This window comes from Desmodus rotundus, chromosome 5, assembly GCF_022682495.2.
Source record: "Desmodus rotundus isolate HL8 chromosome 5, HLdesRot8A.1, whole genome shotgun sequence".
Taxonomy (NCBI): Eukaryota; Metazoa; Chordata; class Mammalia; order Chiroptera; family Phyllostomidae; genus Desmodus; species Desmodus rotundus.
In genome coordinates, this window is record NC_071391.1 from 45,867,584 (window position 1) to 45,886,740 (window position 19,157).

The 19,157-nt window shown below is 42.2% G+C and overlaps 2 protein-coding genes and 1 non-coding gene across 8 annotated transcripts in view; 1 reads left to right on the forward strand and 2 right to left on the reverse strand.

The window, feature by feature from the left end:
• The window catches only part of XNDC1N (XRCC1 N-terminal domain containing 1, N-terminal like), a 40,145-nt gene extending 33,836 nt beyond the window's left edge, over nucleotides 1-6,309 (reverse strand). For 3 of the 6 annotated variants that reach the window (XM_053925795.1, XM_045181801.2, XM_045181800.2), the window contains exon 1: nucleotides 5,592-6,309. The gene's annotated coding sequence lies outside the window, so the exon portion shown is untranslated. Of the gene's footprint in view, nucleotides 1-5,578 lie in introns of all 6 variants that reach the window. The other 3 variants (XM_053925794.2, XM_045181799.3, XM_045181798.3) reach the window with 3 other exon arrangements.
• An 84-nt stretch (nucleotides 6,310-6,393) lies between these two features.
• The window catches only part of RNF121 (ring finger protein 121), a 76,309-nt gene continuing 63,545 nt past the window's right edge, over nucleotides 6,394-19,157 (forward strand). Inside the window, exon 1 of the mRNA XM_024572558.4 lies at nucleotides 6,394-6,523. Coding sequence (XP_024428326.1) covers nucleotides 6,461-6,523 — 63 coding nt within the window. The 5' untranslated portion in view covers nucleotides 6,394-6,460. The remainder of the gene's footprint in view (nucleotides 6,524-19,157) is intronic.
• LOC112316136 (small nucleolar RNA SNORA26) lies at nucleotides 9,153-9,272 on the reverse strand. Its single transcript, XR_002975974.2, has one exon. It is a non-coding gene; the product is annotated as a small nucleolar RNA SNORA26 (small nucleolar RNA).

Below are 19,157 nucleotides of genomic sequence, written 5' to 3' on the forward strand. Positions count from 1 at the left end.
ATATAATAAGGGCTTGGTGATGATGAGCTTCTTTAACTTGACCTTATCTGAGAAGCACTTTATCTTCCCTTCCATTCTAAGTGATAGCTTTGCTGGATACAGTAATCTTGGATGTAGGTCCTTGCGTTTAATCTTGGGTAATGTAATTATGATGTGCCTTGGTGTGTTCCTCCTTGGGTCCAGCTTCTTTGGGACTCTCTGAGCTTCCTGGACTTCCCAGAAGTCTATTTCCTTTGCCAGATTAGGGAAGTTCTCCTTCATTATTTGTTCAAATAAGTTTTCAATTTTTTGTTCTTCCTCTTCTCCTTCTGGCACCCCTATAATTCGGATGTGGGAACGTTTCAAGGCGTCCGGGAGGTTCCTAAGCCTCTCCTCATTTTTCCAAGTTCTTGTTTCTTCATTCTTTTCTGCTTGGATGTTTGTTTCTTCCTTCTGGTCCACACCATTGATTTGAGTCCCAGTTTCCTTCTCATCACTATTGGTTCCCTGTACATTTTCCTTTGTTTCTCTTAGCATAGGCTTCATTTTTTCATCTGTTTTTCGAATAGATTCAACCAAGTCTGTGAGCATATTGATAACCAGTGCTTTGAACTGTGCATCCGATAGGTTGGCTATCTCTTCGTCGCTTAGTTGTATTTTTTCTGGAGCTTTGAAGTGTTCTGTCATTTGGGCCATTTTTTTTTTTTTTTTTTTTGTCTTGGCGCGTCTGTTACTTTAAGGGGCGGAGCCTTAGGTGTTCACCGGGGCGGGGTAATGCTGGTCGCTGCCCTGTGACGCTGTACGTGGGGGAGGGGCCGAGTGGGAGCAATGGCGCCTGCCTCACTCTCCTCTGGATTTCAATCTTTCACTCCGATACCCACAATCAAACTGGGCCCCCCTGGTGCTGGTTCCCGAGTAAGTGGGCCTGTGCACACTCTAGGCCCCTGTGGGTCTCTCCAACAACCTCTTCTGTGAGGCTGGGAGTCTCTCCTGCTGCCGCCCCAACCCCCAGGGGCGCTTTCAATCAGAGGTTTGAGGCTTTATTTCCCGGAGCTGGAGCCCTGGGTTGCACAGTCTGCTTTGTTGCCCGCCGTTGGTCAGGTTTATCTGTGGGCGAATTTGGTGCCGCGCGGGGTGCTACCCGCTGCTCTGCCTGCCCCACTCTCCGCCACTCTGAGTCCGGCCCTCTCGGTTTATCTGCGCAGATGTGGGGCCGCAGGGTCTGCTAGTGCTCGGACTGCCTGCGCCATTTGTCTCACACTCCGCCAGTCTCAGTCCCGCCACAGCCGCGCGAGTCCTCTCCACCCCGGTGCCCGTCTCCGCCTCTCCTACCAGTCTGGATGAATGGTTATTTTCTATTTTCTTGGTGTTGGTCCCCCTTGTTGTTCGATTCTCTGTCAGTTCTGGTTGTGCGAGGAGGCGCAGTGTGTCTACCTACGCCGCCATCTTGGTTCTCTCCAAGCATTTCCTCTTAAAGAACACACACACAGACTTACTCAGACTCACTTCCTCTGAGCTCCAGCACTAGGCTAGCAGCTTGGAAGGCACCAGTAGTGTATAGGGAGGAACTGAAGTGTCCGGCATCAAGCTGGGGGATAGCTTTTTCCCAGATAAAAAGGAGGGCAGAGGCCATCATCCCTTTTCTGAACCCACCCCACACAGAGCCACAAAATAGGCATGAAGGTGCCATATCTGAGACCCTATCAACCTGGTTAACACTGTTTGCCCCACCTTGGAGATCTCCTGAGACTACATCCCACCCAACTTCCAGGCCCACCCAAGCCGAACAGTGACTTCTTCATATGAATGGCTGGTCACGGCTCACACTTCACAACTTCCTAAATCCTTTCAAACAAGCCACAGCTGGCACCAGTGAACCCCTAGCCCTGTACCTCTTGCTAAGTAGCCCCAGCCCTGGCACTAGCAAAAGCCAGCCTAGATTCACAGCTTGGCTTTGCCTGGGAATCTCCAAGCCCAGGACAAGTAGCAGCCATCTCACATTGCTTTATAGCTCAGGCAGGGGGTGCCTGGGGAAAAACAAAGGTAGGGGCTGACCTTGGCCTGCACCACCCAGAAAACCCCAGAGCTGGCACACTCAGTAGACAGCTACAAACCATGTCAGAATACCACCACCCTGCCCCTGCACAGGTGATCCTCCAGGGAGGTCGGAGGTCAGTGGTCACAGCCAGTCCTTGCAGCTGACTGGCCTGGGTAAATCCCCCCCATTGATCTGCCAACAGCAATGAAGGCTCAACTACAAGAGGAGGGTGTACTCTGCCCACACAATGGCAAACTTTGAGTGCTCAGCTTCGGTGATAGAGGAGGCTATGCCACTGGATCCTACAGGACATCTACTACATTAGGCCATGCTACCAAGACAGGGAGTCATAGCAGTTCTACCTACTACATAGAAAAAAACACAAGGAGGCTGCCAAAACGAGGAGACAGAGAACCATGGCCCAAATGAAAGAACAGATCAAAACTCCAGAAAAAGAACTAAACAAAACGGTGATAAGCGATCTATCTCATGCAGAGTTCAAAACATTGGTTATAAGGATGCTCAAGGAACTTAATGAGGACCTGAACAGCATACAAAAGATATAGTCAGAAACGAAGGATACACTAATTGAAGTAAAGAACAATTTACAGGGAAACAACAGTAGAATGGATGAAGCCAAGAATCAAGTCAGTGATTTGGAACATAAGGGAGCAAAAAACAACCAATCAGAACAACAAGAAAACAGAATCCAAAAAAAAAACAAGGATAGTATAAGCTGCCAGAAGGTACAACTTCAAGAATTCCAACATTTGCATTATAGAGGTGCCAGAGGAAGAGAAAGAGCAAGAAATTGGAAATCGATTTGAAAAAATAACGGAAGAAAATTTCCCTGATTTGGTGAAAGAAATAGACATGCAAGTCCAGGAAGCACAGAGAATCTCAAATACGATGGATGCAAAGAGGCCCACTCCAAGACATATCGTAATTAAAATGCCAAAGGTTAAAGATAAAGAGAGAATCTTAAAAGTATCAAGAGAAAAGCAGTTAGTTACCTACAAGGGACCTCCTATAAGGCTGTCAGCTGATTTGTCAAAAGAAACTTTGCAGGCTAGAAGATATTGGCAAGAAATATTCAAAGTCATAAAAAACAGGGACCTACAGTCAAGGTTGCTCTACCCAGCAAAGCTATCACCTAGAATAGAAGGGCAGATAAAGAGCTTCCCAGACAAGAAAAAACTAAAGGAGTTCATCATCACCAAGCCATTATTATAGGAAATGTTAAAGGGACTTATTTAAGAAAAAGATGATCAAAACTATGAACAATAAAATGGCAATAAATACATGTCTATCAATAATTGAATCTAAAAACAAACTAAGCAAACAAGAACAGAGACAGAGTCATGGATACAGAGAGCGTTTTGATGGTTGACAGATGGGGGGTGTATGGAAGAATCGGTGACGAGGTAAGGAGATTACAAAGTACAAACACCTATTACAGAATAGTTATGGGGATGTAAAGTACAGTATAGGAGATGGTGTAGCCAATGAACTCACACACAAAACCCATGGACATGAACAAATGTGTGGGGAATTGCCTGTGGGGGGTGGGGGGGGTGCTTGCTGAAAGGGACAAAGGGGGAAAAATTGGGACAATAGCATAATCAATAAAATATAATTAAAATTATAAGAAGAGAGAAGTGGCCCTGACTGGTGTGTCTCAGTGGGTTGGGCGTCGTCCCACAAGTGGAAAGTATGCTCGTTCAATCCCTGGTTGGGGGGGGTTGTGAGAGGCAACTGATGTTTCCCTCCTTCCTGTCTCCCTCCCTTTTACTTTCTGCAAAAATGAATAAATAACATCTTAAAAAAAAAAGAAGTGGAGTTCAACCCCTTTGAAAAAAATTGCAAAGTCATAGTAATTAAAACATATTGTCTATAGCAACAAGGATGTAGATACCAGAAACAGACTCATATAAATGGGAATTTGCAACCTGCTTAGTTTTAAGAGAACAGAAACATGATTCTGTCAGAAAAAAAGATGAAGTAATAAATGGTAGAAAACTGGCTCACAATGTGAAGAACAATAGAAGTAAACTATACCTCATAACATATTTTAAAAAATTATACTCAAATGGATCAAAAACAGAAACACGAAAAATACTTTAAGTAACACAAACAAGGTTGAAATACAAATACCTGACCAAAAGAAGATATTTGCAACACATATAAACTTAAAATTTTTTTTTAGACAGAGGGTAGGGGAGGGAGAAAGAGAGAGGAACAACGTGTGGTTGTCTCATGCATGCCCCCTACTGGGGACCTGGCCCACAATCCAGGCAGGTGTCCATACTCGGAATTGAACCTGTGATCCTTTGGTTCGCAGGCCAGCACTCAATCCACTGAGCCACACCAGCCAAGGCACATATAAACTTTGAAAGTATTCAGAATTCATATTTTTAAGTACAAAGCAATAAAAAAGGGCAAACAGTTCAATAAAATACTGGAGAGAAGATATAAACATACAGTTCACTTAAAATCTCAATGATCAAAACCTGTATTTAAAAAATCCTCAGCCTCCCTAGTAATAAGGAAATTGCAAATACCTTGTTTTTTAAGACTGGAAAAAAGTTAAAAGTTTATAATATGAAAGACTGGCAATAACATGGGGAAATGGACCTCCTCACGAACACTTCCAGCACTTCTTTATTCTGACTAGCTATATTTTCAGTAGTTAGGTTATTTGAACAGTGTAGCTCTAGAGACACTCACATGTGCATAGACACATGCAATGTTTCTAGTAGCAAAAACCATAAAATTCTAGTGTCCATTAGTTGAGGAATGTATGAATGAAATGCTAATATATCATGCAATTGAATACTATTTAAGTTAAAAGGAATACTTAGATGTAAATATACATAAACATGGACAGACCTCAAAAAATAGCAACGTGAAAAAGTAAGTTATAGATAGACAGAAAATAGCACTTATTTTCATTTACAAAAACAAAATTAATACAATACTTATAGTTTGTATAGACACATTTTTTTTAATGGACTGAGAGAAAACACAACTAATTATACTAGTTGCTTCTGGACGGGATGAAAAGAGTAATGGATCTGAGAATACAAGACAGGTAAGTTCAACTTTCATCTGTTTTATTTTATCTTTTTTAAAAATGAGGAAGCAAATAGATTATGATGTCAATAGTCAATTTAGGGTAATGGGTATACAGTGCTTATAATACTCTGTATTAAGTTTCACATAATAAAAATAATACCCATTTTAAGTAAATGAGACGGCTGTAGATAGTGTAAATATTACCCTCTATCTTCCTGAAGGCCCCCCAAATAGTTGTCTGGCATTCTAGACCTGGTGAGCCCACAGGTCATCCCAGCCCTGTTCACCGGACAGACCCAGCAGGACCGCCCAGGGAGCGTGAGCAGGGGCTTTCGAGGTGTTGGATCCGGATGCACAAATAACAGGGTGTTAGAAATGAATTACAGTACTAAGGTATAAATTGGGGTGCAACACAGTGAATAAGGTATATAAGAAGGAAGGAAAGGTATGAGTTGGAGACTTAGGATGTGGGGTAGGAAAGAGTACCGAGATGTGTCACCTGGCTCCGGAGACGTGAGAACCGAAGAAACAGTTTGGGCGCCTTGGAAGTCCCGCAAGCCTCTTCAACATCTGGAGCCTAAGCCGCGCGGACACTTCCACAGTTCCTCGGAACCCACTGTTTTGGCCACCCCTTCTCCCTTTCGGCCAGTACCCTGCCACCAACAACCCCCAACGCCCATCACCGGGGACAATGAACCTCGAAGAGCTACCGCGGCCTCACAACGTGGACCGCAAGCCCATTCCCGCCAATTGGAGCCTCTGAACTCCGCCTTTTGACCGGAGTGCGACTCTTCCGCTTCCCGAAGTCCGGAAATTCCTCCTGGGGCCTCAAGAAATCTGCTTCTAAAAAATGACTCCCACTGAGGCAAAATGACGTGTGCAGTGACCAGTAAAACCCAATCACGTGTTAGATGTATATTCTCATTCAATACAAAACTCCCCCGGAGAGAGCGGAACTGAAACTTCCGGGTCAGATTCGATGCATTCTGGGAAACGTAGTTCTTGGGCTCCACGCTTCGCTCTGACGTCCAGAGTAAGGGAGCGTCGCGAAAGCTGACGGTTTATGGATTCTTCTCTTTGGTTCTCCGAAGGGGAGAATTGTTGAAATATTTGCCCCTAAAATAGTATAAGCCTAATTTCTCATTTTCCAAGAACGTCCCCCGCCGAAGCTTAGAAGTAACAGGGGAACTGTCCTCCTTGACCTTTAAATGAGTTGCAGGTAGATGGTCTGTTAGTCCCTGTCTGGTCTCAGCTTGCCTTGATACCCCGCCCCCTATGCGGGAGCCTACGCCTTCGATTGGCTAGGAGCCCTTGAGCGGCGGAAGCAGCTGGCTCGCGCGCGCACGGGGGAGGGGGAGACCTAGGAACATGGCGGTAGTGGTGGAGGTGCAGGTTGGAGAAGGTGTTCCCGGGAAACGCGAGCTGGATGAGGTAAGACCTGAGAGTCCAGGATAGACTCAGCCTGAAACTGCAAGAAGGAGAGGGGAGGTAATTCATTGGGAGTAATTCATTTCATAGGAGAGACGGGGTCCGGAGAGGGAAGGAGCTAACTGGTGGGCGGATGCGCGGAGAGGGAAATCTGAGGTACCCTGAACTCGGGTACTCGAAGATGGTCTTGCGGGTACAAGACTTGCAGTAACCTCAGGGGACAGAAGAGAAACCAGAGGGCTGGTGGTGTAACATTTGAAATTATTGGCTGGGGGCCCTAGGGTAGAACTAAAGGGCTGAGAAGGTAGCTTGAGTTGGAGGGGCGTGGACTTCGGCGAGAGAAGGTTGGGCTTCCACTGTGGGAAAAGACTAATTTGGTTTCTGTTGGGGGTTGGGAATGCGGACCGGGGAAGAGTGCTAATCTACTAGTATTATAGCTTTCATTTTTTTAAAAAATTAATCATTTAGTGGTTTATTCACGATTGATTCATCATTTATATTTTTATTGTATTTTTTTCCATTTGAGTTATTTTTACGTAAGAGCTATTTTAGTTATCCTTACAGTCTAGGAGATTGTACATAATGCACGCTTAGTAAAGTTTGGGTCAACTAATGAAAGAACGAATGGATGAATGAATAATTGTGTACTAGAACTTATCCATTCATTCATTTAACAGGCATTATGTAGCACATTGTGCCTAGTCCTGGGCTAAGTGATAGGGACACAAGGGGCCTGTCCCATTGAAGAGCCCACAGTGTAGCAGTGGGAGACACACAATGACAATGTAGCCATTGCATCAGATCTATACTGTAATGGTGGCACTGAGAAGAAGGGACGGATTTTATTCGGGCTGGGGAAGGTTTCCCAGAGAAGCTGAGTGCTACAGGGTAAATGAGCACTCTTGCTCTCTCCTAGACCTATGAGTTCTTTGAGGGTGAGCTTCTTGAGGGTATATGTCCCCTCTAGCTATCTAATATATAATTAACAACTGGTGTGTTCAATTACCAGTGGTCCTTGAAGGAATCATGAAGAGGAAGGACATACTGAGTTTGAAGGGAATGAAAAACAGGAGAAGCAGAGAGAGAAGGTGAAAAAGGCAAGGGGAAAGGTCCCGAGCCTAAAGGGGCATAGGAGTGCTAGTGGTCTTACACGTGACACATGTGAACAACCCTGAGGAACAGGAGGAAGGGAACTGATGATCAGAAATGGAACCTGTGGAATGTCTGCAGGATCAGAATCTTAGAGGCCCTGGACTTGTTGTGGGTGGTGGGGTGGGTGGGGAGAATTGAAGATGAGGCCCAGAGAAAGGGATTAGAAGTGGACTTAGAAAGAAAGACTGTTGTTTCGCAGTAGGATGAGTTGGAGGATTTGGTTTACTTGATTGTGATCGGGAAGGTGGGCGAAGGAGACTGAGAAACTGCAGGGTGGTGAGAGCAGGGGCTGGTTTTTAAAGAAGCTTTTAGTACCATACCTCTGAATCACTAGAGACTAGAGGTGTTTGAATACCACTTGGTTGGTGAGGTGGTTGTGAAAATGACCTCCAAGGCCCTTAAGTTTCTGTGATTACAGTTGTCTGCAGTTCAGAGATATACGTGAAAGTGCCTTGAAAAAGGTATATACTGTATTGAAGTTATTGTATATGGTTTGTTAGTCCTGTGATTTCCTTTGAGGGAGCCTGATTTTAGGTGCATATATCGGGTTTATGCCTCTTAAACCCGACTTTTTTTGTCTCTTAGATTTTCTTCCCTAATTGTTTTTAGAACTTAAGAGTGTCTAGTAGCGTCATGCCTAGGGATCAACTTTACACGTAACCACAGACATTCATCTCACAAACTTCTGTTACCTGTTACTGAGAAAGAATATAATTTGTTGTCTAGAAATTTTGTATAGACTGGTTCTGTCCTCTGTGTTTTTAAGAAAGTAACTCTGAGAAGCAGGGAGAGTCAGGCAGTCATCCCTTCAAGCTCTGAACAAAATCCCCCCCAAACAAGGGTCTGGTTGGCAGACCATAGTTTGTGTGTGAGTTTCTGCTAATGTCTTCTCAGCTGTTTCTTAGCATCCTTAACTCATGAAAGAAGGTGAAACCCATCTTTCAATTTGTAATTATGGGGATCTGTGTGTTATGTACTAGGAAATCAAAGATGAGTAAGACAGAATCTTTACCAACTTACAGAATAGTGAAGAGACATGCAAATAGCCCTTTACAATATGAGATAATTGCTATCCATAATGGAAGAGTGTAGCAAATTCAGTGGGGCACAAAAGACAAGCACTTTCGTTGGCTAGGGGAAGTTAGTGAAGTCTTTATGATAGAGACAGGTTTACAAAGAAGCAAGGATTTGCATGTGGCATCAGAATAGCCTTCCTGTAGCACTTTCTGCTTGGTAGGGACTGTACTGTGGAGCCCCGATTATAAAAGAGTAATGGATAGCCTAGCAAAAATGCTTTCATACTCAGCCACTCCTTTGGAAAGATTGTGCATGCTATGGTTTGTCATTCAGAATGTTGTACCTGTGGTTTTCAACATCAGATGCCATTAGTATGATAAGTAGTCTAGAATGGTGGCGATCAGTTCATCCACTGTCCTCTCCTCTTCTTTTGTGTGTTTTTTTTGTTTTGCTTTGTTTTTTCAGCTGTGATTCCAGACAGGATCCAAAGAGGAGTTTGCCATCTCGTCTCTGGATTTTATGGAGACTTCTTTACCCTTCTGTGTTAGCCTCCTAAGGCACTGTGTCAACCTTAAAAGGGCACAGGAAAGGGCGTCTTTTGTGTTTTTCATTATTCTCTAATAGTTGAGGTAATTTAGGCTTTGCTAACTGATTTTCCTGTTTTAGAGAGATGGATAGAAAAGAGGACTTAGTAAAAGAACTACCGATAAAAGGGGCTGTTGTTTATCCTTACCGTAAACCAGCCCCTGCTTAAAGCCTTTTCCTTTCATTATTTCATTTATTACTAACAGTAGTTCTGCCAGTTAGATGATGTAAACCACATTTTGTAAGTGAGGGGTCTGAGGCTAGAGCCATTAAGTAACTTTCCTAGAATTCCACAGTTTGTGAGTTGGGAAGTGCAGATTCCAACCCAGATCTGCCAGTGCTGTACTGAACTCAGCCCATGAGACACTGAGCACCTTGATTCCATTTCTTTCTCTATTATTGTGCTCTGGAGATGGGTAATTTAAAATTATGGTTTCAATTAGTGTGAAAGTTGCTATAATACATTTAGTAAGTGACTGATTCGAAAGAGCATTTTTAGTCTCTCATTTGCGAGGTAAGTTATTAATTAGTAAGCTCTATTTATGATCAGGGAAGTTAGATTCAGAATATTTGAGACATGCCAACAGTCTTGCAACCTCTAAGTGGTATCACTAAAATTTAAGCTCATTTTTATACATTCCAAAGTGTTTGTTTCTCCTCAGTTTAAAGACCTAAACTGCAGACTCATCTTATTAAAGTAAACTACCCCTTTCTTTATGTACAAAGTTCCATCTCCAAAACATGAAGCAGCATTTCATTCCTCACAAGTTCAAAGTAGAGGTTAACAAAAGGAATACTGGTTTTCCTGTACAAATCCTTTAATTTACTGATAATTTGATTTTGTTGAGCCCCTGGTCACTAGGAGCGATTAGCCCAGAGGTAGTTAGGGAGATGAGAGATGGGTCTAGCCAGCTTAGGCTGGGCATTAAACAGGCTATGATGACTGGCTAAGCTCAGTTTTTTCTCTCAAGTTACCAACCACGGGGTGCCTGAACATGTTAATAGGATATAGCCTGGGTACTGGCCAGGAGACCCAGAGCAGATTCAGATCTACTCTTGGACACGAGGAGTTCCTCCCAGAAGGGGTAGCTGGCCAGCTCCTGAGAGAAATTGGAGGCATCATTTTGGCACAGAGAGAGCTGACTTGGAACCTAAGGTAGAAAAGCACTTAAACAACAATCAGGGCCAACCTGTCTGCCTAACCAGTGCTTGCAAATTCTTGATATGTCCACTCCCAGTGCTTGTTCTTCTGCCAGAATGATGTGATATCATGCAGATCAGTGATTAGTTTCCAGCTCAAGCTCAAAGCAACTATTCTAGCTTAAAACTAACTTGAAGTGTTATTGCCTCAAGTGCATCATTTACCTCTTCTGGGCTCTGTTTTATTCTTGCTAAAAGAGAAGGCTGGACTAGATTGGTGGTTTTTAAACCTTTATTTAGCTATGAAACCCTTTATTCAAACAAAATCTCATTTTGAAACCTACAGTCCTTGAAGGTACTCAGAAAGCCTTTCAAGGAGCTTTCTCTTATTATTGCCTGCTGATTGGGTGACCCTACTTTATATTCTTTCAGATCCCTTTTTACTTCCCCTAGCCCAGCCCTAGTAACCATTATTTTAATTGGCTGTCTCACCCACTAGACTGTTAACTACATAAGAAAGCTGAGTCCAAGTCTATTTTGTTCATTGTTGTAGTCTCTTCACTCAGCAGGGTGCCTGATATACATGTATACATCTGGCATCTAATAAGTGTTAGATAATTAGTATTTTTGAGTAGTAGTAAAATAGCTACCATTTAGTAAATGTTTATGGTATGCCAGTTCCTCTGCTCAGTAGTCCATACTTTTTTTTTTTTTAAACAGAGAATGGGGAAGAGAGGGAGATAAACATTGGTGTGTGAGTGAAACATCAGTCAGTTGCCTTTCACATGTGCCCCAACTGGGGACTGAGCCTGCACCCCAGGCATGTACCTTACTAGGAATCAAACCAGTAACCTTTTGCTTTGCTGGATGATGCTCAACCAACTGAGCCACACCGGCTACGGCAGTATATACTTTTTGATTGAATGTTTATAACATCCCCGTGAGAAATGAACTGTTGGATTAAATCATACCTAAAACTTTTTCTGATTACTCTCAGATCTTTGTTGGCGCTGTCCTGACTGCCTAGAATACCTTTCCTTTCCCTCCAAATTCTACTTGAACTTTAAGGTTGTTCTAGCCCAGGGCTCTCTTGGCTTCTGGAACCATTGTGATCTACACCGATAATTTCTTTCCCAGCGTTTTATAATTTTTCTCTGTGTTCATTTATTGTCAAACTCTTCTAAAGTACCTGCTGAGTGCCAGGCACTGTGCGCTATACCCGATAATACCAAGATGGATGAGGAGTTCGCAGACAAGCATAGGTAGATAAATAAGTACACAAATGTGTCACAGGTGCTGTGATTTTGGGTACATTAAGGATAAAATGGCAGTGCATGTCAGATCTCCTCTTTCTAGCTAGATTGGTACACCCCAGAAGGCAGAGTGTGGCAGTTCCCATCCTCGCTTCTTTAAGTAGTAATCACTGCTTTGTTTTGTGTTTTGTTTTTCCTCTCATGGGTCTCTCCCTGTAGACATTTGGTAAATGCTCCTTGTTTCCAGGGGTTTGCTTCTCTAGGGATTGTCAGTGAAAGCCAAGATCTTATTGAGGGTTTGAGTCATGTGTGACTGAAATTTAATCTCGGATATCTGACCATATATTTTGGGGTTTTTTTTTCTTTTTCTTTTTTTTTTTCCTTTTTTAGAAAGAGAGGGAGAGAAGGAAACATCAACGTGTAAGCGATTCATCGATCGGTTGCCTCTCACACACCCCCACTTGGGGGCAATGCAGGCATGTGCCCTGGCTGGGAATTGAACCAGCGACCTCTCGGTTTGCGGGCCAGTGCTCAGTCCACTGAGTCACACCAGCAAGGGCCTATTTTGGGATTTTTTTTTAAAGGCATGTAAAATCAGTAGTAGCATAGTATACTGGGAAAAAAACTGTAATAGTAAACAATAGACCTAAGTTCTAGGCTAGAAGTAGCAGATTTGTTTTATCTCAGAGATGGCCAAATGATAGTCGATGCTTAGAAGGCTATGTTGAGAAGGATTCTGAGGCCAGGGCTCACCAGGAGAGTGCTGAAGGTGAAATAATATGGAATACTTGCTCTGTGTCACGTCCTTCATAAGTGTTTTATACACATTTCAATACCACAGCCTTATAAGGTATGTACTATTATAGTTATCCCCATTCTACAGATGTGGAAACTGAAGGATAGAGTATTTAAGTGATTTGCTTAATGTCATACAGCTGTGGGACAGAGCTGGGGTTCAAATCTAAGACTCTAGTACCTGTGCTCTTAATCACTCTGGGCAATATGAGCACTATACGCTTTTCATACTGTTTCACACTAGACATTTCTATCTAAATGTGGGACTTCAGAGGTGATTTTACTGGGGTCATGCTCTCTCTCTCTGCCATAGACTGGATTGTCCTTGAAAGTCCTATTTATATTTATATCCCTGGTGCCTGGCATAGAGTATGATTCAATAAATGTGTGAAGATACAAACTCATGAAGGATTCCAACCTCTGTACCTAGGGTCTTTGTCTATAAAATGATTGGTTTGGAATAGGTGACCTTAGAGGTCTAGAGACCTCTGACTGACTAACAGCTTTGAAAGTCCTGGATGCCAGTGTTTGACTATGTCTTATGTTTCCTATAATTCCTCTCAGGTATCCAGTAAGTACTAGTGAATGACTGAATAAAGATATAATTATTGCTAATAATCTGTGCTAATAATATTGGATAAGAGAAAAAACGGTGATAGGAAAGTTGTAGATAAAAAGGCCAATATATGACCTCAAATTATATAACCATTAACTTTTTATGTGGAGTCTCCCACTCAGGCAGAAAGAGGTCTGCAGACAGTCTTCCCTGTTTGCTTTCCCATCACAACACTCCCATCCCCCACTCACTCTTGCTTTCGAAGTCACTTTTTGATTAACCTTATGAGTTAATAAATTACCTAATTCCAGAAGGAGTTTAAGGTGTCATCTGATCAATAAATTGGAATTAGAGAGAGAGGAAGATGAAGAGAAATGTTCTAACTTCTTGAATGAAGGGACTGTCTTTCTCATCTCTGTACATTCCTCAGTGCTTGGCATATAGTAGACACTAATATATTTATTGAATAAATGAGAATGTAGATACAGATTCTGCTCAAGGTTAAGGAAGTGTTGACTAAATCAAAGGTTAACTGACATAAATAGCGCTTGACAAATATTTGCTTATAAACTGCTTATGAAGCGTTTTCATGTTTAATTAATGCCACATTGCTTCTTACCAGTGAGTTATGGGCACACAATCTGAGGCCCTGCCCTTTCTGCCACCAGAGCTCCCTATACAGGTTTCTGTCAGCACTTACCATGTGGCATTGTTGTCTCCCCCATTAGGCAGTGAACTCCTTGGGACAAAATGATATCATTCTTCATCTCTGTGTTCCCAGCACCTAATCTCTTACAGTAGCTAGAATAGGGTAGATATTCAAGTGTTTATTGAAATCGAATCTTAAATCTAGTCCATCCACCAGTATTGAACATCCCCTGCAAATGCTCACTCAGTCTGTGTTTAAACCCTGCTAATGTTAGGGAGCTTATCATTCTACAGTAAGTCTGTTCTCTCTTTGAATACCTCTGTTGCAAAATTCTTCAAGTCCTCTTGGTACCTTTTCCCAGATCTTGAGTCTTTGCATCTCTGACCCTTGGAGAGGCGCAGGTGCTGCCAGAGAATGCCTCTGGAGAGGATAGGCTCAGTCCACCTGGAACTCTTTGGCCTGAAAGCCAACCGAAGATAATTCATCTGGTGTCATTCCTCATCTCCACTTTATTTCTTTGTGTTTTCCCTTCTTGAAGTCATTTGTTATCTCTCTGCTCCTCAGAGGAAAATCTGTAGGTAAACATTACCTAGTTCCCTCTAGGTAATGTTTACCTCATTAGTTCCCTCTGAAGCTCAGCGTTCCAAGAGCATGGCCTGCTGGGTCCTCCAAGCCCTGGAGGGGCTGAAAATGGTGGAAAAGGACCAGGATGGGGGCCATAAATGGACACCTCAGGGACAGAGAGATCTGGACAGACCAGCCGGACAGGTGGCAGCTGCCAACAAGAAGCATTAGAACAAATGATGCTGGGTTAATAAATTGCCTCATTTGTTAAAAAAAAAAAATCAATAAATAAAGTGCAGCTTTCCCTAGGGAATGCAGAGTTATAGCCATGGGACTTTTGGCCCTGGGCAACTAGAGAGAAACAGTGCAGAAAGGGCAAGCAGAGAGCTGGAGGCAGAGCACATGAGCTCTGCCAAGATTTGTGTTCCCTCCGTCCTTTCCCCTTCTGGTAGGGTGGCCTCAATAACTGAATGCCTCTGTTACTTAAGAGGTCTCCAGTGACATTTTACCCCCCCGATTGCCCATAGGATTGAGCCTGACCTCTTCTTGAGTCTGTTATTTAGTGCCTACTATGTGCCAGGCATTATGCTAAGCATTTTACATGCACTAGCTCTTTAATTCTATTTGAGTATTATTATAATCTTTACTTTTCAGATGAGGAAAACTGAGGCACAGCTAGTAATTTATTCAGGTTGCATAGCTTGTAAGTGGAATTAGGATTTAAACCTGGCAATGTGACTTCATAATTTCTATTTCTGGTGTGTTCTGTAATATGGATTCACTATTTTCAAAGTTGACCATATATTTGCTAAGCATTTAATTATGCCAGATATTTTAGTTGGTCTTGGGAATTCATATGTGGTTAAAGAGACCTTTTGTGCTCCAGAAGAGTTCATGTTCTAGTGGGAAGAGGAACCCATCAAGTGATAAAGACAATATAGTGTGATGGGTAATGTATAAGGTACCACAGTTACATGGCAGAAAGAGTGCTTAAGTGTATTGGGGAGAGTTAGAGAAGACTTCAGAGAGGATATAACATTGGGCTGATTCTTAAAGGAGGGGTAAAAGTTTACCTATGGCTAGGAAGCCTGTTTACGCCAATGTAAGAGCATATATGTGAAGGAATGAAAACATGAAATCTTTAATCCTCAAGCATACTATTCTCCACTAATAAAACATCTATTGGTAACTTGTTGCTTTGTGCAAAGCACTCTCTTAGGCACTTGGTATGAGAGAAAAGATGCTAATTCATGTTTCTTGCCTTTAAGAAGCTTACAGTTCAGTTAGACAAATAGGACATGTAGCCTAGTTGGGAAGGAAGTGGCTATAATTATAAAATTAGAAATATAAATACCTTATGAGTAGTAAAAACAAGGTGCTATTGGGGAAGTAAATCCCATCTCATTGGTATGGTTAGGAAAGACTTCATGGAGGGAGAGCCATCTGAGCTGGGCCTTAATGGATGATTAAATTTCACTAGAGGGCGTATTAGGAATAGAGGCCTTCCAAGTAAATGTGAGAAAGAAGGATATGTTTGGGGATCAACAAGTAAGAGAGGACTAAGCGCTAAATCTAGGAACAGGTTGGGGCCAACATGAGGTTGACTTTGAATGCCAGTTGGCGATTTAAGATATGGATTGGCCAAAAAGTTTGTTTAGGTTTTTTTGTATGATGGCTCTAGTAGTGCTTAGTTGTTCTTATTTCATCATAAACAATTTTGTTAGATTGTATTGTGACAGCTGTCATATCGGCGTGCATTTAAAAAAAACTTCAAAATTGGTAAGTTTTTGTGTAGCCATTTTAATATTGAAGATGGAAGAAGATACACAACATTTTTGGCATATTAAGCTTTATTATTTCAAGAAAGGTAAAAACACAACTGAAACAAAAAAAGACTTGTGCAGTAGTACATGGAGTAAGTGCTGTGACTGAACGTGTCAAAAGTGGTTTGTGAAGTTTCTTGGTACTATTGACAGTTTGGCCAAATAATTCTTTGCTGTGGGGCTGTCTTATGCATTGGAAGGTGTTTAGCAGCACCCCTTGTCTCTACTCACTGGAAGCCAATAGCGGGAGATGGCCAACATACTCAAAATACCCAAATCAATAAAGTTATTGGTGAAAATGAAAAATGTGTCTTTTACAGAAAAAACTAAATGGACTTTTTGGCCCAGGGGTCCCCATCCTCAGGGCCATGGACTGGTACTGGTCTGGGCCTGCTAGGAACTGGGCCACACAGCAGGAGGTGAGCTTGAATAATGCACTTGAATCATACTGAAAACTCCCGCACCATCTGCGGAAAAACTGTCTTCATAAAAACGGTCCCTGGTGCCAAAAAGGTTGGGGACTGCTGTTTTGGCCAACCCAGTGTGTTTATTTGTTCATCCATTATTGAGTGCTTCTATATACGGTACTGTGCTGGGGACAGAAAAATAAAGACATAGCTCCTACTCTCAGGGGGCTAACAGTCATACAGAGGAAGACAGACATAGAAACAAATAATTGTAGAATACTGTATGTGTTATGACCGTGGTGGCACAAAAGAGGGAATGATTAACCCTGCTTGGAATCATTAAAGAAGATGCTTGAGTTAGTTCTTGAGGAAATGTTTGAATTCAGTATATAGTCCCTGAGGCAGGGAAGAGTGGTTTAGTAAAGTGAAAAGATACGCAAAGTCTTGGAGGCATTAAACAATATGGACTGTTTGGGGAATTATAAAAATTTACGTATAAGTGGAGTATAGACTAAACTTAAGGGATGGCAGTGAGTGATAAGGTTGAAGAGGCTTTTTTAACAACATGTTGAGAAGCTTGGGCTTCTACCATGTTCAGATCTGTGTCCCAGAATGATCAAAGCTATGGTAGAAGGAGTGAAGTTATTTTTGGAGGGCTCGGGTTGGGGAGAGGAGAAGGAGTACTGCGGTAGTCTAAGATGGATATGATGAGGAGCTGAGCAAGAATAAAAGCAGTAAGTGTGGAGAAAAGTGAACAGCTATAAAAATATTAAAAAGCAGTGCTTCCACTTTTTTTGACCTTTCCATTCCTCTTCCTGATTCATTCATTGACATATTCATCAAGCATTTATTTATTTTTATTATTTTTTAATCCTCATCCAAGGATATGTTTTCATTGATTTTAGAGAGAGGGAAAGGGGTAGGGAAGGGGAGGAGACAGAAACATTGATGTGAAGGAGAAACATGGATTAGTTGCCTCCTGTACATGCCATGGTGGGAGATGGAACCTGCACCCTAGGTATGTACCCTGACTGGAAATTGAACTCGCAACTTTTGATGCATGGGACAATGCTCCAACTAACTAAGCCACCCGAGCAGGGCTCATCAAACATTTATTAAGTGTGTAACCTGTATTGTTTATTCTTGAAATATTTGTGACTTACGTATACAGGCATTTTTCAAGGGCCCAGTAATTCAGCAATGAACAAGACATCCTAGGTCTTTGCTCTTGTGAAGTTACTTTCTAATGGGTGAATCCAGATAACAAATAAGTAACAAGATAACTCCAAATGGTGATAGGTGCTTTGAGGAAAGTAGGGTGATGTGGTAGAGAACAAGGTACTACTTTAAATAGGGTGGTTATGGAAGGTCTCTGAGGAGATGATATTTGAACCAAGACCTGAATAATGAAGACTTAGCAGTTTGAAGATTTAGGAGCAGACATGTATCAGGTGGAGGGAGAAGCAAGTTCAAGTTGGTGCTAATGAGCTAAGCATGTTTTGGGACAAAAAGAAGGGTAGCAAGGGAACAATAGTACCATATGAGGTCAGGGAGTTTGGCAGAGAGTTTGGGATTTATAGATGCTGCTAAACATACTGAATTTTATTGACAGTCCAATGAAAAAAATTTGGATGGTTTTAAAAATGGAAGTTAAGTGAGCTGATTCACATTTTTAAAAAGATCTTTCTGGCTGCTTTCAGGAGATTGAATTGGGCGGGGGTTGAGGGGGAGTTCAAGGAGAGCAATTAGGAGACTGTCAGAGTAGTCCAGATGAGAAATGGTGTTAGAGTGAGAGGTGGGTATGGGGGAGGGGTGGCAGAGGAGACCTTGGAGAAAAGTGGATGAATTTAGATTGTTTTAAAGTAGAGCCTACAGGACTTACTTGAAGGTGAATTGGATTTGGTATGTAAGGGAAAGAAAATAATTGAGCTTGACTTCCAAGGTTTTTTGGGTTTGTTTTGCTCTGACTTGATAATTGGCAACACCATGATTGATAGTATCTTGTGCTGAAACAGGAATGACCAGCGAAGAAATTTGGAGGGATGAGGGAGGAAATGTGAAACATTCTATTTGGACACATTAAGTGTGAAATGCTATTTAAACATCTAAGTGGTGGTGTTAGTTAGGTAAGTGGAAATACGGACTTAGTTTAGACATTGGTCTGGGACTCTGAAGATCTGGCTTTTTATCCTAGTTCTACCACACAGCTGTTACTTGAGGTACAGCACTCTGAGTCACAATGTTATCAGCTTTAAATATTAATAAAGTTATTTGTTATGCCAGGCTCATGTATATGGGGGGAGAATTCTGTTCATTCATCAAACATACTCTGAACAAGGCACTATTGTAGCTGTGAAGGATAATGAAGACATAGGCCCTGTCCTCAGGCTGCTCATAGTCTAGTGGAAGAGTTAGTCAAATAAACAGATGTAACAACTGCTGTAATAGAAGCACAGAAACCTCTGGGAGCACAGAAAATGTGAAGTGTGGGTGTGAGGGGCAAGGAATCAGGAAAGGCTCCCCAGAAGTGGTACTTTAGCTGGTGTGAAAGATGACTAGAAAGTAACCAACCAAAGAAGTAAGGGAAGGGTACTCTAGACAGAAGTAGCAACATGTGGGAGGTGGCAGGGAGAGAATGGCACTGCCAGAGAATTGTGTGCAGTTTAGAGTTACTGGAGCATCAGAGTAGAAGGTGG